At 47.1% G+C, this 24,312-nt stretch overlaps 1 protein-coding gene across 1 annotated transcript; it reads left to right on the top strand.

Annotated features, from left to right (window-relative positions):
- Positions 1 to 3,274: 3,274 nt before the first annotated feature.
- LOC123166885 (uncharacterized) lies at positions 3,275 to 4,822 on the top strand. The gene is made up of 3 exons (XM_044584697.1): positions 3,275 to 3,454; positions 3,565 to 4,396; positions 4,530 to 4,822. The coding sequence occupies exons 2-3, from the start codon at positions 3,669 to 3,671 to the stop codon at positions 4,663 to 4,665; spliced, it is 864 nt and encodes a 287-aa protein (XP_044440632.1). The 5' UTR covers positions 3,275 to 3,454; positions 3,565 to 3,668; the 3' UTR covers positions 4,666 to 4,822.
- The last annotated feature ends 19,490 nt before the right edge of the window (positions 4,823 to 24,312 follow it).

Raw genomic sequence — 24,312 nt, 5'->3', positions numbered from 1 at the left:
CACGCCTATTGGGTTCATCTGGTTATGACTTGTGTGTCCTCGGTGGAATACAAGGTGAAATTTAATTCATTTGTAACAGAAACCATCATGCCTTCCAGAGGGCTTTAATAGGGTGACCCTTTATTACCGTATATGTTCCTGCTGTGTATGGAAGTTCTTACGACCCTACTATCAAATGATGAACAAAATGGAGAACTGGAGGGAGTAAAAGTTTGTTGTGACGCACCTGCAATTATGAATCTTTTGTTTGTAGACGAAACTCTAATTTTAATGAAGGCAAATGAGAGGAATGTTGCTTGCTTGAAATATATACTTGATAGATATTGTTCAGTGTCAGGACAACTTGTCAATGGATAAATCAAGTATTTTTTCAGCCCTAGAACCAAAGTGAATATGAAGGCAGCGATGTGTACTACACTTAATATAATGATGAAGCATTAAATGATAAATACTTGGGGTTATTAGCAACCCCAGGCCTTGATAAAAGCGACAATTTTCAGTATCTGATTGACCCCCTAATTCAGAGACTGATGGGCTATAAGGAGAAGTGTTTATCTTGAGGAGGTAAGGAGATCTTGTTAAAATCTGTTGCTCAAGCTATACCAACTTACGTGATGTCGGTCTTCAAAATTCCAAAAGAAAATGGAAAGGAATCACATATGTGATATCAAGTTTTTGGTGGGGTGATGATGCAACACAGAAAAAGATGCACTGATTCGCGTGGTGGAAGATGTGTATACCAAAAAAGCAAGGAGCCATGGGATTTAGGGATATCCACTGTGTCAATCTTGCACTGCTAGCTAAACAGGCTTGGCGGCTGATTGACAACCCGGAATCTTTATGTGCAGTAATTCTCATGGCAAAGTATTTCCTAGAGGGAGACCTGATGAATGCTACTTCGGACAGAAAAGGATCATACACATGGCAGAGTATTATGGTAGGAGTGGACACATTGAGGAGGGGCTATATCTGGAGGATTTGGGGACGGTCAGAGCATTGACACTTGGAGTGATTCGTGGATACCTCAGTCATCCTCCAAAAAGGATCTAACTGTCGTGGGAATAATCTTCTTTCATGTGTCTCTGATCTCATAGATCCGGGTTCAGGAGACTCGGATGACTAGTTGGCGAGGCAAACATTTTGGTTGGTAGACGCTCATAGAATCTCGGCTAACTAAACCAAAGATTCGAAGAAGAAATACGAGGCTATAAGCAATCATGCATATAAGAGAACAAAGAAACTCAAATAACTTTCATGGATAAAAGATAGATCTGATCATAAACTCAAAGTTCATCGGATCCCAACAAACACACTACAAAAAGAGTTACATCAAATAGATCTCCAAGAGGCCATTGTATTGAGAATCAAAAGAGAGAGAGGAAGCCATCTAGCTACTAAGCAAGGACCCGTAGGTCTACAATGAACTACTCACGCATCATCGGAGAGGCACCAATGAGGATGATGAACCCCTCTATGATGGTGTCTAGATTGGATCCGTGGTTTCTGGAACTTGCGGCGGCTGGAATTGTGTTTCGTCGACTCCCCTAGGGTTTTTGGAATACTGGGGTATTTATAGAGCAAAGAGGCGGTGCGGGAGGCGGCCGAGGTGGGCACAACCCACCAGGGCGCGCTTGGAGGCCCAGGCGCGCCCAGGGGGGTTGTGCTCCCCTCGAAGTCCACCTCTGTTACTTCCTTGGCCCAACTTGTGTCTTCTGGTCCAGAAAAAATGTCCAAAAAGTTTCGTTGCGTTTGGACTCCGTTTGGTATTGATTTTCTGCGAAGTAAAAAAAAGAAGAAAAAAAGGAACTGACACTGGGCACTATGTCAATAGGTTAGTCCCAAAAAAGATATAAAGTTGCTATAAAATGTTTGTAAAACATCTAAGAATGATAATATAACAGCATGGAACAAGCAAAAATTATAGATACGTTGGAGACGTATCAGATGCCCTTGGCAAGCTTGGCTTCTCTTCTTATCAGAAATGCACTGCGGCTATTCGCATGCTTGCATATGGAATTTCCGGTGATCTTGTGGATGAGTATGTGCGTATGAGTGAGTCCACATGTCTCCTCTCAATGTATAGTTTCTGCAAGGCCGTGGTGGCAGTGTTCGGTCCTGAATACCTGACAGAACCAAATGTCGCTGATACATAGAGGTTGTTGACGATTAATGCCGAGAGGGGCTTTCCGGGCATGCTCGGTAGTATCGATTGTATGCACTGAAAGTGAAAGAACCGTCCATTTGATTGGCAGGGGCAGTACAAGGGACATGTGAAAGGTGCCACCGTCATACTTGAAGCGGTGGCTTCACAAGATCTGTGGATATAGCATTCTTTCTTCGACATGGCTGGTTCTCATAATGATATCAGCGTTCTTCAGCATTCTTCAGTGTTTGCAAGGCTTGCAGAAGACCACGGCCCGGAGGTCAACTTTGAGATCAATGGCCACCATTACAATAAGGGATATTACCTAGTTGATGGCATCTATCCCCAGTGGTCCACTCTTGTGAAAGACCATCCCAATCTGCAAGGAGAGAAGAGACAGAGGTTTGCCCAAATGCAGGAGAGTATTAGGAAAGATGTGGAGCGTGCATTTGGTGTGCTTCAGTCTCGATGGGGTATTGTTCGACACCCTGCATTGACACAGAGCACTCAGAAGCTTTGGGAGGTGATGACTGCTTGTGTGATCATGCGCAACATGATTGTTGAGTATGAGCGTAATGGCAGCATCTACGACCAAGGGTTTGATTTCCAGGGTGAGAATGTTGAGCCCGAGCACCCACCTCCTGCAACCTTTGAACAGTTTGTCCAATTTCATCGTGAGATGCGTGATCGGAACACTCATACGCAGCTGCAAGATGACTTGGTTGAGCACATGTGGAATCACATTGGCAATCAGTAGATCTATCGGTTTAATCTCTTTTCATGTGCACAAACTTTGAATAGTTTTGTAAGACTATTTGATACTTTTAAAATTTTAATTAGATTGTAATAAAAGACTCTTTTGAACATGTTTTTGTGTTTGATCTAAACTATTTTATTGTGCTTAATTTTATTGTACTTGACCTTGGGGCGGATAAGATGGAACATAAGTCCGGGCGGATACGGTTTTATTATCGCTTTAAAACGGACAAAATCCGGATAAAACGGGCATCCGTTTGGGATCGTTCGTTGGTGTTGGGCTTATTCCGGAATATGTGGATCGCAAGTTTTGTTACGTCGCTTTTTCCTGGCCAAAAGTAGGTTGGGCTACCAGCAAACGGCAGCGCCTAAATTTCCCTGGAATAAACGGTCTGTCCTCTTCCCCGTTCATCGATCCCAACTCCCAAGCATATAAAAGCGAGGCCGGCTATTGTTGTCTCTTGTCGGAGCTCCATTTCTTGGATTTTCCTTGCCGGCCTCTCGCCGCCGAGTTCCGACCAATCCCATATGTGCCCATTTAGCTCTTCACAGCAGGTAGGATGGGAGTATCATGTTTGGAGATTTGTTCTCTCAATTTCGATTTCATTTCTTCTGTTCTCGCTTCCAAATGACAAGATTTGATTTGTTTTCTCTTGTACGTGTAGATCTGCGGCGTCGTGACGCCGCCTTCTCCATCGTTGATCCAGAACGGACTCGACGAACCGATTAATCATCCCGAGTCACGATCACGACCTCGCGTGACGCAGCCATGGCGGTCATGGACCACGACAACGGTTCTGCGCGCGCACCGGCACCGGCGCCGAGGAGTCAGCCCTCGTACTCCTGCAGCGGCGGCAGCGTCGAGACCACTCACGACCACAAGCTTTCCCACTCCGACTCCTTCTGGACGCCGGCCGAATCGCTGCGGTCGTCGTCCGCTTCGTCGTCGTCCTCACCTCTATCCAGCAGCTCGTCGTGCGAGAGCATTCCCGCACTCGACCTTGACCGGCACTCGTCCTTGTCCTCCACATCCTCCTACGAGAGCTTGCACCACGTCGAGGCGGCGGCGGACCACGACTATTCTTCCTCTCCCGACGAGTTCATGCCGGCAACGCTGCCGCCGGCAGTCCAGACGATGATGGCGCAGGGGCAGCCCGCTGGGTACGACCCGAAGAGGCTCCCTTCATCGATGTTCCGCACGCAATCCACGTGCCCCGCCCAATGGAGCGCCACCTCGAACGACCAGCTGTTCAGCATCCAGCTGGAAAACTCCGGCGGGGACGGCCCGCTTTACCTTGTCGGCGACCTCTACTACGACGACGCTGGGGTGTTCCACCGCGTCTCAACCGTCGCGAGGCTGCCGGCCGTCCCAGAGATGTCGACAGGAAACTCCAGCCGGAGTTTGTGCGTGAGGGATGACTGCGCGGGGTGCAGAACAAGCATGAACAAGAAGTCCGTCAGGTTCGCCACCGCCGATGGCGTCGCCGGCCCGCGCAGGTACACGGTCGTCTTCCCGACGCTCAGTATCTCGCATGGTTTGCACTGCGTGCGCGGTTTCTCTGTATCCAATGAATACCTGCTAATTGTGTCCCTCGTCGTCCTGACCTGCGAATGTTGGCTTCAATTGCAGTCTTCCGGCCGCGTTGGAGGAGACGGACGCATCGGCGGCGGAAACTGGCGCGGCGGCGGAGGCTTGTTGGTGCTGTTGGCCGTCGATGTGGTGGCCAAGCTGCGCGTGCCGCGGATGCGACTGCCGATGGTCCTGAATTTGGAATGGGTAGGAAAGTTTGGACATGTCGAATCCATTGAACTCCATGTTGTCGATCGGCTGTGGAAGGGTGCACATAGATTGGTAGGCGTCTTGGCGTGTTCTTACGTTCTAATAAAAGAATTTGCGAGTTGCGGCAAGGAAACAAAACACAAATGCTGCTGGCTAAAAGCAAATGGGTGAGGCTACACGTCAGTTGACTGACTTTTTTAAATCAGGTCAGTCGATTTTTCAAACGCACGATCGAAATCCAACGGCGCCCGACCTTTCTTCTACCTCTATCTCTTCTTCTTCTCCAGCCGCCGGCCGAACCGCCTGCGACCATCACCCGCGGCCGGCAGCGCTCCCGCCCTCCCCGAAACCGCCCCCACCGCCGGTCTAGCCGCTGCCCCCGGCCATCCCTCTAGGCCCGCCCTCGTTTAAGTTTTTTCTCCGGCGAAGTGCACCACCGGCCCCCACCACCGCCTCCACCACCGCCCCCCACCGACGGTTTAGCCGCTGCCCCGACCATCTCTCTAGGCCCGCCCTCGTTTAAGTTTTTTCTCCGACGAAGTGCACCACCGCCCCACCACCACCGCCGTCCACCACCGCCCCCACCTTGAACCCTAAGTTAGATACTGGGGTAGTCCTCCCGCGAGCCCCTTCCTTCTCCTTCCTTACCTCCGGCTCACTCCGGCCATCTCTTGAAAACCGACTGACCCTATTTCAAAATCAGTCGATTGACATTTAGCTAAACTGAAAGCAAATACATAAGAACGTGTTTGGTTCTCGTAGCATTTTTTGCCATAATAGCCTACACTTCCAAATCCGGCCTCGCCGACGGAAAACAGGCAAAAAAAACATCTGCATCTAGTTTGATTGACCGCATACCTTCTAGCCTACAACGGGCGTAACGAAAGGTGGCTTGTTTGGTTGGCCGCTTGTTTAAGTGAAAACACAAAGCATGGTGTTTGGTTTCATGCAATGTCTATTGTCTGGTAACCTTTTCGGCGAGGTGGTGAGGTTACCAGCACATATGGGCGTGTAGAACAGCCCAAAGACACACAAAAGATAGCAAGGAGTGAGCAATTTAACATACTACCACACTTCCAACATAATTCTAAACCATAGCAAGCAGTTCTAAACATAGTATGACACTTAAACATAGTAGTTTTCAAACAAAGCAGTACAATATAGTCGATACTAAACCAGTTGGAGCAACGGAGAGCTGTCCTATACGTTCACATCGAAGGCCTCGTCGTGCCTCCCGCACTTGGTCACCACTTCAATGTCGTCGTCATTGAAGACGATGACCTTGAGCGTGTCGGGGGTCAACAACTTGAAGGTCACCATGTACCCGATCTTGATCTGATGGACGGTGGCGAAGGTGGCCCAACCCTGATCGAGGGTGGCCCTACTGTTCGTCAGCCTCACAGTGACCCTCCATGAGCAGCCGGTGTTCGTCTTGAGCTTGAACTCCGTCGGCACGGCCGGGAAGTGCTTGGTGAAGTCTAAGGGCATTGGAATGCACTCGAGATTCAGGGCAAGGATGACCTTGCAGAAGTGTGTTGGCCCACCCTCCTCATGGTAGTGCCCGTAGCTCCAGCGCTTGCCACTAGGGGGCTCTTCCGTTACTGCGTCGTTGTCCATGCCCGGCACCTCCTCGAGCGTGGTTGGCACAAGCTCCGAGGGCGGCACCACCTCCTTGCCCTTCTCCATGGGCGACGCACCACCTCCTTGCCCTTCTCATTGTTCTCTGTCTTGATCTGTGTTATGAACAATACAAAGTTCATGGCATTATGAAGAGCACAAAGTTCAAAGGTTCATCGGCATTAAAACCTACCGTCCAAAGCCCCTATATTTACTCACCCCAAAGATCACTACTTAACCATAACCGCACTAAGTTAACCCTCCCTCTTCTCTGTCTATCACTCTTCCTCCTATCCGTCACCATGAACTCCAACTCCAACCCCAACCCCTTCCCTTGGGGCATTGGATGGAGGGATTTCTTCCTCATGTGCTCGCTCGGTGACCGCATCAAGTTCAAGAACACCATGGAAGTGTGCTCGAACTTCAGCAACATCGAAGACATGCACAAGAAGGCAGACACTGTGGTGAAGAAGGCGACAATGGAGGAGTTGAATGATTCTTGACCCATCGAAGGGCGCTATGTCAGTCGACATCCTTCCTTGGGCCATGAATCAGGCTGACTCCGCTGATGCTAGACAGAGGGCAAGGTGGGCCAAGTACAGTGAGTACAGGGCTCCTCAGGACCAGCGTGCCGCAGCGTATCTGAATAGGACTTTGGTGGCACCGGAGATCATCAGTTTAGAGAAAGAGGAGGAAGAAGAAGCGGTGGAGATGGTTGTCAGGGCGTCGGAGCCAGGCCACAGTACGTTGCTAATAGATCTAGATTCCAGCGAGGACAACAAGATCGTGGTCCAGCCCGAGGACAAGAACAAGGCCAAGGCCACCTGCCCCTCCAACTGCCTCAAGGGTCGCCAGGGCTAAGATTAGAAACTACTGTGTAAGATATACCCCAAATCCCCATTCCCCTTGTACTCAATCCGGATCGGAACCCTAAAATCCATCGCTAGTAGGAACTCATGATGATGCTATGGTTAGTACTATGGCTATTTACCCCTATTCCCCGTCCCCTATAACGCAGATTGAATGCGAAATATCAAGTGAGGATGGTAAAAAAAGTGCTTACCGCCATTGCCGAAGTGTTGCGGGTGATGTTGCGGATCGGATGCCGGTGATGGAGGCCGGTGGTCTCCTTGTCGTTGTCCGATCCGCTGCTGCCGCCACCGGTGAGAGTGGGAGAGTGGGGAGAGGGGAGAGAGAGCGGTGAGGGAAAGTGAGGGTAATTATTGTTAAGGCTTCGAGAAGCAACACAACTTCTCAAGCAAGGCTCCTCGCATGCAGCCGCGGCCGCCCATGTGCATCAAGCGGGCCTGGCTCATTGGAAACTACCGATTTGAGCGTGGTCAATAACCTCTCAGAGTTGGTTTAGCGATTGTTAAGGCGCGACGTCCTCGCACGCTCGTAGTTGGATCCAGAGTCTACTCCACCAAAAACGATAGCCACCATCTCATCGAAAGACGGGACACCTATGCCTCTATCAAGTGGTATCAGATTTCCAGGTTGCTTGGTGAGATTTTACAGTTTTTCGTAGTTTAGATCGGTCTGTTCTTCATACCCACAGTCCACGAAAAAGCCAAAAAATACAAAAAAATTAGGGTTAGTTCATCATATCCGAACCAATCTAAGCCTTTGCATAATCTTTTTAGGGTTTCTTGAATTTGCGGTTGCATTGTCGTGTCTAGTTGCTGGTCTTAGTGTCTAGCCATTTAGAGTTTCGAGTTCTATCATAGTTTGTCACCCGCCGCCGCACCATCTTGATCGCTACTGCCATATACCGCCACCGCTGCCATATCCTACCACCGCTGTCATATACCACCACCGTTGCCATATACTACCACCATATATCCACCACCAATCCGAGTTCTTTTCATATTAGGTTAGTTTTCGAGATCCATCTATTTTTTGATTCGTGTTTCCTTGCCTGAGTAGGTTTTGAAAAAAAAGAGTCCGGAGACCCCCGGGCTGTTTTTAGGCCAAAATTTCAGCGATCAAAAATATTTTTTCTTATCCTGTTTTTAGGTCCGAGGGAGCGTTTTGAGACACTCGCCATCATAGTGATTTTTTGTGGCACTTTTTCGTCGTCGCTGCCCTGATTTCCGAAAAAATAGTCAATTTTTTTTGTGCCTATCCTGTTATTTTGACTTGGGAAGAGTTTTGAGACCCTCGCCATTATAGTGATTTTCGGCAAAAAAAAGAGCGCAAAAAAATTCCAGTGTGCGCTTCTACCTTGTTTACGTGTTGTGTTGTGATTTTGTAGTGTTATAGGCTCGCGTCTCTAGTACGGTCTAACCTAGGACTAGCACAGTATCGTCGTTGAGCGTTTATTCAACTTTGCATCTCTGAATTGATTATTGCTGATCTTTTTGCTACCATATTATAAGCCATCCCAGCTCCACATATATCTACGTCGCGCGTTTGACTCTCCCTGGTAATCGCTGTTGGAAATATGCCCTAGAGGCAATAATAAATTGGTTATTATTATATTTCCTTGTTCATGATAATCGTTTATTATCCATGCTAGAATTGTATTGATAGGAAACTCAGATACATGTGTGGATACATAGACAACACCATGTCCCTAGTAAGCCTCTAGTTGAGTAGCTCGTTGATCAATGGATGGTTACGGTTTCCTGACCATGGACATTGGATGTCGTTGATAACGGGATCACATCATTAGGAGAATGATGTGATGGACAAGACCCAATCCTAAGCCTAGCACAAGATCGTGTTGTTCGTTTGCTCAGAGCTTTTCTAATGTCAAGTATCAGTTCCTTAGACCATGAGATTGTGCAACTCCCGGATACCGTAGGAATGCTTTGGGTGTACCAAACGTCACAACGTAACTGGGTGGCTATAAAGGTGCACTACAGGTATCTCCGAAAGTGTCTGTTGGGTTGGCACGAATCGAGACTGGGATTTGTCACTCCGTGTAAACGGAGAGGTATCTCTGGGCCCACTCGGTAGGACATCATCATAATGTGCACAATGTGATCAAGGAGTTGATCACGGGATGATGTGAGTTACGGAACGAGTAAAGAGACTTGCCGGTAACGAGATTGAACAAGGTATCGGGATACCGACGATCGAATCTCGGGCAAGTAACATACCGATAGACAAAGGGAATTGAATACGGGATTGATTGAATCCCCGACATCATGGTTCATCCGATGAGATCATCGTGGAACATGTGGGAGCCAACATGGGTATCCAGATCCCGCTGTTGGTTATTGGCCGGAGAACGTCTCGGTCATGTCTGCATGGTTCCCGAACCCGTAGGGTCTACACACTTAAGGTTCGATGATGCTAGGGTTATAGGGAAAGTATGTACGTGATTACCGAATGTTGTTCGGAGTCCCGGATGAGATCCCGGACATCACGAGGAGTTCCGGAATGGTCCGGAGGTAAAGATTTATATATGGGAAGTCCTGTTTTGGTCACCGGAAAAGTTTTGGGTGTTATCGGTAATGTACCGGGACCACCGGGAGGGTCCCGGGGGTCCACCAAGTGGGGCCACCAGCCCCAGAAGGCTGCGTGGGCCAAGTGTGGGAAGGGACCAGCCCCAGGTGGGCTGGTGCGCCCGCCCACCAAGGCCCAAGGCGCATGGGAGAGTGGGAGGGGGCAAACCCTAGGTCCAGATGGGCCTTAAGGCCCACCCTAGTGGCGCCCCCCTCTCCTCCCCTTGGCCGCACCCTAGATGGGTTTGGGGGCTGCCGCCACCCCTGGGGAGGGAACTCTAGATGGGGGCACAGCCCCTCCCCTTCCCCTATATATACTGGAGGTATTTGGGGCTGCCAGACACGTGAGAACACCTCTCTCTTGGCGCAGCCCTTCCCCTCTCCCTTCTCCTCTCCTACGGTGCTTGGCGAAGCCCTGCAGGATTGCCACGCTTCTCCACCACCATCACGCCGTCGTGCTGCTACTGGACGGAGTCTTCCCCAACCTCTCCCTCTCTCCTTGCTGGATCAAGGCGTGGGAGACGTCACCGGGCTGCATGTGTGTTGAACGCAGAGGCACCGTTCTTCGGTGCTTAGATCGGAATCAACCGCGATCTGAATCGCTCGAGTATGACTCCTTCATCCGCGTTCTTGCAACGCTTCCGCACCGTGATCTACAATGGTATGTAGATGCACTCCCCTTCCCCTCGTTGCTAGATTACTCCATAGATTGATCTTGGTGATGCGTAGAAAATTTTGAATTTCTGCTACGTTCCCCAACAGTGGTATCAGAGCTAGGTCTATGCGTAGTTTCTATGCACGAGTAGAACACAAAGCAGTTGTGGGCGTAGATGTTACCAATTCTTCTTGCCGCTACTAGTCTTATCTTGTTTCGGCGGCATTGTGGGATGAAGCGGCCCGGACCGACCTTACACGTACGCTTACGTGAGACAGGTTCCACCGACTGACATGCACTAGTTGCATAAGGTGGCTAGCGGGTGTCTGTCTCTCCCACTTTAGTCGGAACGGATTCGATGAAAAGGGTCCTTATGAAGGGTAAATAGAAATTGGCATATCACGTTGTGGTTTTACGTAGGTAAGAAACGTTCTTGCTAGAAACCTATACAAGCCACGTAAAAACTTGCAACAACAATTAGAGGACGTCTAACTTGTTTTTGCAGCATGTGCTATGTGCTTTGATATGGCCAGAAGATGTGATGAATGATATATGTGATGTATGAGATTGATCATATTCTTGTAATAGGAATCACGACTTGCATGTCGATGAGTATGACAACCGGCAGGAGCCATAGGAGTTGTCTTTATTTTTTGTATGACCTGCGTGTCATTGAACAACGCCATGTAAATTACTTTACTTTATTGCTAAGCGCGTTAGCCATAGAAGTAGAAGTAATCGTTGGCGTGACAACTTCATGAAGACACAATGATGGAGATCATGATGATGGAGATCATGGTGTCATGCCGGTGACAAAGATGATCATGGTGCCCCGAAGATGGAGATCAAAGGAGCAAAATGATATTGGCCATATCATGTCACTATTTGATTGCATGTGATGTTTATCATGTTATGCATCTTATTTGCTTAGAACGACGGTAGTAAGTAATATGATCCCTTATAAAAATTTCAAGAGACGTGTTCCCCCTAACTGTGCACCGTTGCGAAGGTTCGTTGTTTCGAAGCACCACGTGATGATCGGGTGTGATAGATTCTAACTTTCGAATACAACGGGTGTTGACGAGCCTAGCATGTACAGACATGGCCTCGGAACACATGCGAAACACTTAGGTTGACTTGACGAGCCTAACATGTACAGACATGGCCTCGAAACACAAGAGACCGAAAGGTCGAACATGAGTCGTATAGTAGATACGATCAACATGGAGATGTTCACCGATGATGACTAGTCCGTCTCACGTGGTGATCGGACACAGCCTAGTTTGACTCGGATCATGTATCACTTAGATGACTAGAGGGATGTCTATCTGAGTGGGAGTTCATTAATCAGATGAACTTAATTATCATGAACATAGTCAAAAGGTCTTTGCAAATTATGTCATACGCTTTAGTTCTACTATTTAAGATATGTTCCTAGAGAAAATTTAGTTGAAATTTGGTAGTAGCAATTATGCGGACTGGGTCCGTAAACTGAGGATTGTCCTCATTGCTGCACAGAGGGCTTATGTCCTTAATGCACCGCTCGGTGTGCTGAACCTCAGCGTCGTCTGTAGATGTTGCGAAACATCTGACATACACGTTTTGATGACTACGTGATAGTTCAGTGAGTAATGCTAACGGTTTAGAATTGTGGCACCAAAGACGGTTTTTTGAAACGTTGCAGAACATATGAGATGTTCCGAAGACTGAAATTGGGATTTCGGACTAGTGCCCACGTCAAGAGGTATGAGACCTCTGACAAGTTTCTTAAGCCTGCAAACTAAGGGAGAAAAGCTCAATCGTTGAGCATGTGCTCATATTGTCTGAGTACTACAATCACTTGAATTGAGTGGGAGTTAATCTTCCAGATGAGATAGTGATGGTTCTCCTTAGTCACTGCCACCAAGCTATTAGAGCTTCGTGATGAACTATAACATATCAGGGATAGACATGATGATCCTTGAGCAACTCGCGATGTTTGACACCGCGAAAGTAGAAATCAAGAAGGAGCATCAATTGTTGATGGTTAGTAAAACCACTAGTTTCTAGAAGGGCAAGGGCAAAAGGGATACTTCATGAAACAGCAAATCATTTGCTGCTCTAGTGAAGAATCCCAAGGTTGAACCCAAACCCGAGACTAAGTGCTTCTGTAATGACGGGAATGGTCACTGAAGCAGTACTACCCTAGATACTTGGTAGATGAGAAGGCAGGCAAGGTCGACAGAAGTATATTGGATATACGTTATATGAATGTATACTTTACTAGTACTCCTAGCAGCACTAGGGTATTAGATACCGGTTCGGTTGCTAAGTGTTAGTAACTCGAAATAAAAGCTGCGGAATAAACGGAAACTAGCTAAAGGTGAGATGACGATATGTGTTGGAAGTGTTTCCAAGGTTGATGTGATCAAGCATCGCATGCTCCCTCTACCATCGAGATTTGGTGTTTGCGTTGAGCATGATTGGATTATGTTTATCGCAATATGGTTATTCATTTAAGGAGAATAATGGTTACTCTGTTTATTTGAATAATACCTTCAATGGTCTTGCACCTAAAATGAATCTCGATCGTAGTGATACACATGTTCAAGCCAAAAGATATAAGATAGTAATGATAGTACCACATACTTGTGGCACTGCTACTTAAGTCATATTGGTATAGAACGCATGAAGAAGCTCCATGTAGATGGATCTTTGGACTCAGTCGTTTTTGAAAAGATTGAGACATGCGAACCATGTCTATTGGTATATATGCATGAAGAAACTCCATGCAGATGGATCGTTTGGACTCACTTGATTTTGAATCACTTGAGACATGCAAATCATACCACATGGGCAAGATGACTGAAAGGCCTCGTTTTCAGTAAGATGGAACAAGAGAGCAACTTATTGGAAGTAATACATTTTGATGTATGCAGTCCAATGAGTGCTGAGGCATGTAGTGGATATCATTATGTTCTTACTTCACAGATGATTTGAGTAGATGCTGAGTGTATTTACTTGATGAAACACAAGTCTGAATTATTGAAAGGTTCAAGTAATTTCAGAGTGAAGTTGAAGATCGTCGCGACAAGAGGATAAAATGTAGTGATATGATCATAGAGATGAGTATCTGAGTTATGAGTTTGGCATACAATTAAGACATTGTGGAAAGTGTTTCACAATTAATACCGTCTGGAACACCATAGTGTGATGGTGTGTTCGAACATCATAACTGCACCCTATTGGATATGGTGCATACCATGATGTCTCTTATTGAATTACCACTATCGTTTATGGGTTAGGCATTAGAGACAACCGCATTCACTTTAAAGGGCACCACGCAATTCCGTTGAGACGACACCGTTTAGAGAAACCTAAGTTGTCGTTTCTTAAAAGTTTGGGGCTGCGATGCTTATGTGAAAAAGTTTCAGGCTGATAAGCTCGAACCCAAAGCGGATAAATGCGTCTTCATAGAATACCCAAAAACAGTTGGGTACACCTCCTATTTCAGATCTGGAAGCAAAAGTAATTGCTTCTAGAAACGGGTCCTTTCTCGAGGAAATGTTTCTCTCGAAAGAATTGAGTGGGAGGATGGTGGAGACTTGATAAGGTCATTGAACCGTCACTTCAACTAGTTTGTAGCAGGGCACAGGAAGTTGTTCCTGTGGCACCTACACCAATTGAAGTGGAAGCTTATGATAGTGATCATGAAACTTCGGATCAAGTCACTTCCAAACCTCGTAGGACGACGAGGATGCGTGCTACTTCAGAGTGGTACGTGATCCTGTCTGAGATATCATGTTGTTGGACAATACTGAACCTACGAGCTATGGAGAAGCGATGGTGGGCCCATATTCCGACAAATGGTTAGAAGCCATGAAATCCGAGATAAATGGATCTTTGAGAAGAAGACGGACGTGGACGGTAATGTTACCGTCTATGAAGCTCGACTTGTGGCAAAGAGTATTTTCACAAGTTCAAGGAGTTGACTACGATGAGATTTTCTCATCCGTAGCGATGCTTAAGTCCGTTGGAATCATGTTAGCATTAGCTGCATTTATGAAATCTGGCAGATGGATGTCAAAAACAAGTTTCCTTACCAGTTTTCGTAAGGAAAGGTTGTATGTGATACAATCAGAAAGGTTTTGTCGATCCTAAGGATGCTAAAAGGTATGCTAGCTCCAGCGATCCTTCCATGGACTAGAGCAAGCATCTCGGAGTCAGAATATACGCTTTGATGGAGTGATCAAAGTTTTTGGGTTTATACAAAGTTTGTTAGAAGCTTGTATTTACAATAAAGTGAGTGGGAGCGCTACAACATTTCTGATAAGTATATGTGAATGACATATTGTTGATCCGAAATGATGTAAAATTTCTGGAAAGCATAAAGGGTTGTTTGAAAGGAGTTTTTCAAAGGAAGACCTGGATAAAGCTGCTTACATATTGGACATCAAGATCTATAGAGATAGATCAAGACGCCTGATGATACTTTTAAAGAACGCACACCTTGACATGATTTTGAAAGAGTTCAAAATAGATCAGCAAAGAAGGAGTTCTTGGCTGTGTTACAAGGTGTGAGTATTGAGTAAGACTCAAGACCTGACCACAGCAGAAGAGAGAGAAAGGACGAAGGTCGTCCCCTATGCTTTAGACGTAGGCTCTATAGTATGCTATGCTGTGTACCGCACATGTAGTGTGCCTTGCCATGAGTTGGTCAAGGGGTACAATAGTGATCTGGGAATGGATCACATGACAGCGGTCGAACTTATCCTTAGTATCTAGTGGACTAAGGAATTTTCTCGATTATGGAGGTGAAAAGGAGTTCGTCGTAAAGGGTTACGTCGATGCGAACTTTGACACTAATCCGGATGACTCTGAGTAGTAAACCGGATTCGTATAGTAGAGCAGTTATTTGAAATGGCTCCAAGTAGCGCGTGGTAGCATCCACAAGATGACATAGATATTCGTAAAGCACACACGGATCTGAAAGGTTCAGACCCGTTGACTAATAACCTCTCTCACAAGCATAACATGATCAAACCAGAACTCATTGAGTGTTAATCACATAGTGATGTGAACTAGATTGTTGACTCTAGTAAACTCTTTAGATGTTGGTCACATGGTGATGTGACCTGTCAGTGTTAATCACATGGTGATGTGAACTAGATTATTGACTCTAGTGCAAGTGGGAGACTGTTGGAAATATGCCCTAGAGGCAATAATAAATTGGTTATTATTATATTTCCTTGTTCATGATAATCGTTTATTATCCATCCTAGAATTGTATTGATAGGAAACTCAGATACATGTGTGGATACATAGACAACACCATGTCCCTAGTAAGCCTCTAGTTGAGTAGCTCGTTGATCAATGGATGGTTACGGTTTCCTGACCATGGACATTGGATGTCGTTGATAACGGGATCACATCATTAGGAGAATGATGTGATGGACAAGACCCAATCCTAAGCCTAGCATAAGATCGTGTAGTTCGTTTGCTCAGAGCTTTTCTAATGTCAAGTATCAGTTCCTTAGACCATGAGATTGTGCAACTCCCGGATACCGTAGGAATGCTTTGGGTGTACCAAACGTCACAACGTAACTGGGTGGCTATAAAGGTGCACTACAGGTATCTCCGAAAGTGTCTGTTGGGTTGGCACGAATCGAGACTGGGATTTGTCACTCCGTGTAAACGGAGAGGTATCTCTGGGCCCACTCGGTAGGACATCACCATAATGTGCACAATGTGATCAAGGAGTTGATCACGGGATGATGTGAGTTACGGAACGAGTAAAGAGACTTGCCGGTAACGAGATTGAACAAGGTATCGGGATACCGACGATCGAATCTCGGGCAAGTAACATACCGATAGACAAAGGGAATTGAATACGGGATTGATTGAATCCCCGACATCGTGGTTCATCCGATGAGATCATCATGGAACATGTGGGAGCCAACATGGGTATCCAGATCCCGCTGTTGGTTATTGGCCGGAGAACGTCTCGGTCATGTCTGCATGGTTCCCGAACCCGTAGGGTCTACACACTTAAGGTTTGATGATGCTAGGGTTATAGGGAAAGTATGTACGTGGTTACCGAATGTTGTTCGGAGTCCCAGATGAGATCCCGGACGTCACGAGGAGTTCCGGAATGGTCCGGAGGTAAAGATTTATATATGGGAAGTCCTGTTTTGGTCACCGGAAAAGTTTCGGGTGTTATTGGTAATGTACCGAGACCACCGGGAGGGTCCCGGGGGTCCACCAAGTGGGGCCACCAGCCCTAGAAGGCTCCGTGGGCCAAGTGTGGGAGGGGACCAGCCCCAGGTGGGCTGGTGCGCCCCCCACCAAGGCCCAAGGCGCATGGGAGAGTGGGAGGGGGCAAACCCTAGGTCCAGATGGGCCTTAAGGCCCACCCTAGTGGCGCCCCCCTCTCCTCCCCTTGGCCGCACCCTAGATGGGTTTGGGGGCTGCCGCCACCCCTGGGGAGGGAACCCTAGATGGGGGCGCAGCCCCTCCCCTTCCCCTATATATACTGGAGGTATTTGGGGCTGCCAGACACGTGAGAACACCTCTCTCTTGGCGCAGCCCTTCCCCTCTCCCTTCTCCTCTCCTACGGTGCTTGGCGAAGCCCTGTAGGATTTCCACGCTTCTCCACCACCATCACGCCGTCGTGCTGCTGCTAGACGGAGTCTTCCCCAACCTCTCCCTCTCTCCTTGCTGGATCAAGGCGTGGGAGACGTCACCGGGCTGCACGTGTGTTGAACGCGGAGGCACCGTTCTTCGGTGCTTAGATCGGAATCAACAGCGATCTGAATCGCTACGAGTACGACTCCTTCATCCGCGTTCTTGCAACGCTTCCGCATCGCGATCTACAATGGTATGTAGATGCACTCCCCTTCCCCTCGTTGCTAGATTACTCCATAGATTGATCTTGGTGATGCATAGAAAATTTTGAATTTCTGCTACGTTCCCCAACAATCGCTCTATCCAAGCTTTGAGAGTTTTGACTACAACGGTTGTCGATCACTGCCTGCTACTTGGTAAGAACTGGTAAGACTTTGAGATTCGCTTGACGGATTTGTGACACCCCACCACTTTCTAGTAGTCTGTAGGATCATATTCTTGTGTGTTTCTATTGCGGCTAACCATGGCAGGATCACAAGCCGACGAGATTGATTGGAAGAACATGACGAAGAAGGAACTTCATGATAAATTTCAGCAAATGTTGAGTTAACAGGTGGAAGACGTGATGGCTAGCTTTGAAAAGGCACTGGAGAGGAATGATGACGTTGGGAAGACAATTGACACCAAGTTGGACGCCAAGTTTGATTAAGTAATCGCGCGTCTTCCACAACCACCACCTGCATACAACAACAACAACAACAACAACAACAACAACAAGCAGGACGTGTTCCTCTTGAGCCAGGACAAACTTCTGGTGCTGCTGCTACTGCTGTTGATGCTTCTGTAGCTCCTCCTGCTACTGTAGAGGTGGATGACCATTACGAGGATGAGGTTGATCAAAATCAGAACTACGTGCAACCACTAGCACCACCACCACCAGGACGTCCTCATACATATCATCGCAACGGTAGGGCTGCACCACCACCTGAGGCACGAGATCATGACCATCTTCCTAAACTAAAATTGAATATCCCACCATTTAAGGGTAGATATGTTCCTGATATATATCTTAATTGGGAGTTAGAAACTGAACAACATTTTACATGTTTACAATATCCCGAGGAGAGACGTGTTCCTGCTGATGTTTGTGCTTTCATTAGTTTTGCATGCGTTTGGTGGTCTGGACATTGTAGATTATATCCTATTCTAGCTACTTGTGCTGCTTTGAAAATTGCTATGCGTACTTGTTGGGTTCCACCATATTATCAACGTGAATTACTTCAAAAATTGCAGCGTTTAAGACAAGGAATTTTTTTGTAGAAGAATATTATCAGGAATTACAAGCTGGCATGATTAGATGTGGTATTGTTGAGGATAATGAAGTTATGCTTGCACGTTTTATGGGTGGATTAAATAAAGAGATTTAGACCATCCTAGAGTATAAGGAGTATAATAATATCACTCGTTTATTCCATCTTGTTTGCAAAGCTGAACGTGAAATGCAGGATCGACATGCATTGGCGTGAACTAATTTTTCCGCAGGTCGATCTTCATCATGGACACCAGGTACATACTCTACTCCCACACATCCTACTGCAGCACCACTGATTTTCCAGGCGCCAATTCCAACCAAGATACAAGAAAACAGGCACCACCACCACCATCAGCAAGGAGTACACCTTCTGAGCCTGCCCAGAGCTCTTCTTCATCCATGGCATCAACAAGGAACACACATGAAATTATTTGTCGTAGTTGTAAGGAAAGAGGTCATTATGCAAGAGAATGCCAATCTCCGCGTGTTATGATTGCTACTGAGGATGGTGGGTATGAGTCCGCTAGTGACTATCACATGGTGGAGATGATTCTGATCATGTGACGCAATACATGGCTGCTGAAGATGCTGACAGGTATGAAAGTTTAGTTGCTCAACGTGTTTGGGGCATGAATATAACATTGAATTAAGCCTCCCCCAATGGTTCTGATCATGATTGGGGCATGAATATAATATTTACTTAAGCCTCCCCTAAGCTAGAGTGATACTTTCTCCTTCACGAGGCCAAAAGTTATATAATTCCGATCACGATGACTGGATGCATAGGATAATTTTTTTGGTGAAATTCCAATTTCAATCGATTCCAATTCCAAGACCCAATATCATCGCATAGCCTATACCATGCCAATGCTTTTCCCTTCAAAGATAAAGGGAAGACCTTCTTCTTAGCTTCATCTCCGGGTAAACCTGCAAGCTTAAATAATCCACAAATTTCATCTACATATATCAAGTGCATATCAGGATGTTCGGTTCCATCTCCTGCATAAGAATTAGCTAGCAGTTGTTCTATCATACCCGAAGGAATTTCATAACCAATATTTTCAGTAGGTGCAGTATGTTGAGGGGTAACTAATTGTCGTTCCGGTCGAGGTGAAGATACCCCAAACAAACCCATCAAAGGATTGTTCTCCATAGTAACAAGTGACAATAAATTTCAGCACGTAGTAATAATTTTTCCTTACCAATTTCCACTTACCAAGAGCGCTTCACTCCCCAGCAATGGCGCCAGAAAAGAGTCTTGATGACCCACAAGTATAGGGGATCAATCATAGTCCTTTCGATAAGTAAGAGTGTCGAACCCAACGAGGAGCAGAAGGAAATGACAAGTGGTTCTCAGCAAGGTAATTCTCTGCAAGCACTGAAATTGTTGGTATTAGATAGTTTAATAGCAAGATAATTTGTAACGAGCAACTAACGGTAACGGTAAATATGCAGCAAGGTAGCCCAATCCTTTTGTGGCAAAGGACAGGCCAAAACGGTCTCTTATAATAAGCAAAGCGTTCTTGAGGGTACACGGGAATTTCATCTAGTCACTTTCATCATGTTGGTTCGATTTGTGTTCGCTACTTTGATAATTTGATATGTGGGTGGACCGGTGCTTAGGTGATGTTCTTACTTGAAAAGGCCTCCTACTTATGATTAACCCCCTCGCAAGCATCCGCAACTATGAGAAAAGTATTAAGATAAAATCTAACCAAAACATTAAACTTTTGGATCCAAATCGGCCCCTTAGGGAATAACACATAAACTAGGGTTTAAGCTTCTGTCACTCTAGCAACCCATCATCTAATAACTACTCCACAATGCATTCCCTTAGGCCCGAATATGGTGAAGTATCATGTAGTCGACGTTCAGATGGCACCACTAAGGGAATCACAACATACATACCATCAAAATATCGAACACATATCAAGTTCACATGATTACTTGCAACAAGATTTCTCCCGTGACCTCAAGAACAAATGTAACTACTCACAAATGATAATCATGATCAACATCAGAGGGGTATTAAATAGCATAATGGATCTGAACATATAGTCTTCCATCAAATAAACCATATAGTAATCAACTACAAGATGTAATCAACACTACTAGTCACCCACAAGCACCAACCTAAGGTTCCGGTGCAAAGATTGAATACAAGAGATGAACTAGGGTTTGAGAGGAGGTGGTGCTATTGAAGATGCTGATGAAGATTGCCCTCCCCAAGATGGGAGATTTGTTGGCGATGATGATGACGATGATTTCCCCCTCCGGGAGGGAAGGTCCCCCAGCGGAATCGCTCCACCGAAGGGAAAAAGTGCTCTTGCCCAAGTCCCGTCTCGAGACGGCGACGCTTCGTCCCGAAAGTCCTCTCCTTATTTTTTCTAGGTCAAAATGACTTATATACCAGAAGAGGGGCACCAGAGGTGGGCCGAGGAGGGCACAAGCCACCAGGGCGCACCTGGGCTCCCTGGCACGCCCAGGTGGGTTGTGCCCACCGGTGGGCCCCCTCTGGTGGTTATTTGCTACAATATTGCTCATATAATCCAAAATAATTCTCCGTAAATTTTTAGGTCATTTGGAGATGTGCAGAATAGGTAACTCTGACGTAGCTTTTCCAGGTCCAGAATTCCAGCTGCTGGTATTCTTCCTCTTTATGTAAACCTTGCATATTATAAGGGAAAAGGCATTAGAATTACTCCAAAAGGCATCATTATGCATGAAAACATAGTAAATAACAGTATGATGCAAAATGGACGAATCAACATGCCACCGGGATTACCACCTATTCGCAGGATTGAGCATCAGATTGACTTAATTGCCGGAGCTTCACTGCCAAACTGTGCGCCATACCGTACCAATCCATAGGAGATGAAGGAGATTATGCGTCAAGTACAGGAGCTGCTCGACAAAGGTTATATACGCGAATCTCTTAGTCCTTGTGCTGTTCCTATTATACTAGTGCCAAAAAAGGATGGTATGTCGCGTATGTGTGTTGATTGTAAAGGCATTAATAATATTACTATTTGTTATCATCATCCTATTCCTAGGCTAGATGATATGCTTGATGAATTGAGTGGCTCTACAATATTCTCCAAAGTTGATTTGCGTAGTGGATACCATCATTCGTATGAAATTGGGAGATGAATGGAAAACAATATTTAAAACTAAGTTTGGTTTATATGAGTGGTTAGTCATGCCTTTTGGGTTAACTAATGCACCTAGTACTTTCATGAAATTAATGAACGAAGTTTTGCGTGCTTTCGTTGGACGATTTGTGGTAGTCTATTTTGACGATATACTGATTTATAGCAGATCTTTGGAGGAACATTTACATAATGTTTTTATTGCTCTACGTGATGCATGTTTGTTTGGTAACCTTGGGAAGTGCACCTTTCACTACAAAAAAAAGACACATCCGTGACATTTTGGGCAGAACGAATTTTTTTCCTGTCATGCTTATGACACTTCTATGACGATAATTGTGACAAAACCCGGTATCATCATAGATGTGGTGGGCTCCTACTTCTATGACAAAAAATCATGACAGAAAATGGGCTTTTCGTCCTGGGCGGGCCGGAGACGCGGCTGCATGACATTATTTGGGCCATCCATGACGGAAAAAACCCGTGGTAGAAGCCAGGGCGAGGAAAATATTGGGGAGTTCCCGGTTATGGTGGGTGGTCGGGGGCCGAGCGATGCGCATTTCTCTCATACACGTACGCGCGTGGGTGCGAGGCGTTGGGGTCTAACTGAACCCGAGCGATTGCACTGCAGGCTACGCGTTACTGAACCCGAGCGATTGATCGATCTGGCTGTTAACTGAACTCGATCGAGCGATTCCTTCGCTACTGCTGCTAACTAAAGCTGATCGAACCTGCTGCCTCCTTCCCTTGATGAACAATGAGCATTGTTGGGGGGGTTGGATGAACAGTTCCCGGTGGGGGGTTGGATGAACAGGACCCCGTGGTGTTGCCGTTGGATGAACAGGACCCCGATCGATCGAGCCGGTTGGGCGGTGGATGAACAGGACCCCGTGGAGGGCTGGATGAACAGGACGACCCCGTGGAGGGCTGGTTGAACAGTAGCCGGTGGAGGGCTGGATGAACAGTAGCCCGTGGAGGGGTGGTTGAACAGGACCCCGTGGAGAGGGCTGGTTGAACAGTAGCCGGTGGAGGAGCGGTGGAGGCTGGATGAACAGGAGCCCGTGGATGAACAGTCGCAGGTGGATGCTGGAGAAGGTCGACGGTGGATGAATAGTAGCCCATGGAGGCTGGAGGAGGTCGACGGTGGAGATGAACAGTAGCCCGTGGAGTCCCATTTTGCGGTACGCCACACCCCTCCCGATGAACAAGACCCCCGTTTCGACCGTAGTGCTCCAACACAAGTCTATTTCCTTCGTTTTGCGGTACGCCACACCCCTCCCGATTAACAGGACCCCATTTCGACCGCAGGAAGTCCAAGAGAAGTCTGTTTCCTCTGTTTTGCGATACGCTAGACCCCTCCCGATGAACAGGATCCCGTTTCGACCGTGGCCGGTCGAACAGAAGGCCGTTTCCTCCGTTCTGCGGTACGCCGGGCCTCATTTCGATCAGCTATTCTGTCCAAGCCGGTTGACTCCCGATGAACACGACGCATTCCGACCCATTCGGTTGCCTCCCGGTGAACATGATGCTGTTTCTCTGTTCCGACCCAGCCGGTTCGCTGCCCGATGAACAGGCAGACGCCATCCATGTACACAAGCCTTGGCCGGCCGTATATATGCGCGAGTACGCGCTCGAGACCACACACGTATGTACGTACGTGGCCGTATTTTTTGCCCTGTCGTTGTATGCATGTGTACAGGACTTAGACAGGACTGCGTGAACTGCTATGTCGGGTGCTCTACAACGACACGTGCCGCTACTTACCCGGCCACGGTTCATACTTGCAGAGAGACCGATCGACCAGTATGTACGTACGTGTTCGCGACCAGACAGACAACGCTACGTACGCTTTGACCGGGTGGGTCCCAGCGGTCAGTGAGGATAAGGACACACTTCCTTGCGTGCGAAGATATAGCTGCTCGGTCCCAGCTATCAGGGGGAGGAATCATTTTTATTTTGCGAGTAATAAGGAGGCATTTCCTTGTGTTCGAAGATGTAGCTGGTGGGTCCAGCTGTCAGCCTCACCGCCTAAAGTCCTTTTCCGATGGCTGTCCTCCGTTGACCACGCGGCATCGAGAGCACCAAGGCAGTGAATGACGGCGAGGCCTAGGAAGGGAACGATGCGGAGGCGGGGAAGACGCGGCAGTGGATGCCCACGCAGAGGGGAGTACGTGGGTTGACTGCTTCGGCTGCGGTGTGAGGCTGCCGTTGTCAGAGAATAACAGGAGGTGTGGGTGAGTATAGAGGGATGGCATGGCCAGCGGTGGTAGCACAGCCGGACATGGGAGGCAGGAGCAGGCGGCATGGCCGGCTCTGGTTTGGGTGGCTGGAGCAAGAAGAGCAGAGGTTGAAGAACCATGACGACCGTTGGATGGACATCGTACGGTCACTGCAGCTAGAATCGTTTATATTGACTAAGTTGACAAAGCCCATGGTACGCATCAACTTAGTAGGCCCACAGGCCAGCCTCCACAGGTCAGCCTCCAAAACGGTGCGCCCCAGATGTCAGGGGAGGAATCATTTTTTGGGCGGCTGAAGCAAGAATATCCGAGATTGAAGAAGAAGCACGACATCTGTTGGATGGACATCCAACGGCCACTCCTGCTAGAACCGTGTGTTTACTATAAGTTGACAAAGCTTTGCATACGCATCAACTTAGTTTTTTTAGGGGACGCGTCAACTTTGTAGGCCCACAAGTGTGTGGCAGAGAACATATAGCCCATTTGCGATTTGTAAGAATGTACAACCCATTTTTGAATTCTAATGGAATTTACTACAGCCCATTTACAGTTTGTTAAAAGTACAACCCATTTTCTAGCTAGGACAACGATTAATAATTTCAACC

This window comes from Triticum aestivum, chromosome 1D, assembly GCF_018294505.1.
Source record: "Triticum aestivum cultivar Chinese Spring chromosome 1D, IWGSC CS RefSeq v2.1, whole genome shotgun sequence".
In the NCBI taxonomy this organism is placed as follows: domain Eukaryota; kingdom Viridiplantae; phylum Streptophyta; class Magnoliopsida; order Poales; family Poaceae; genus Triticum; species Triticum aestivum.
This window is presented reverse-complemented; position numbering and strand designations above follow the sequence as displayed.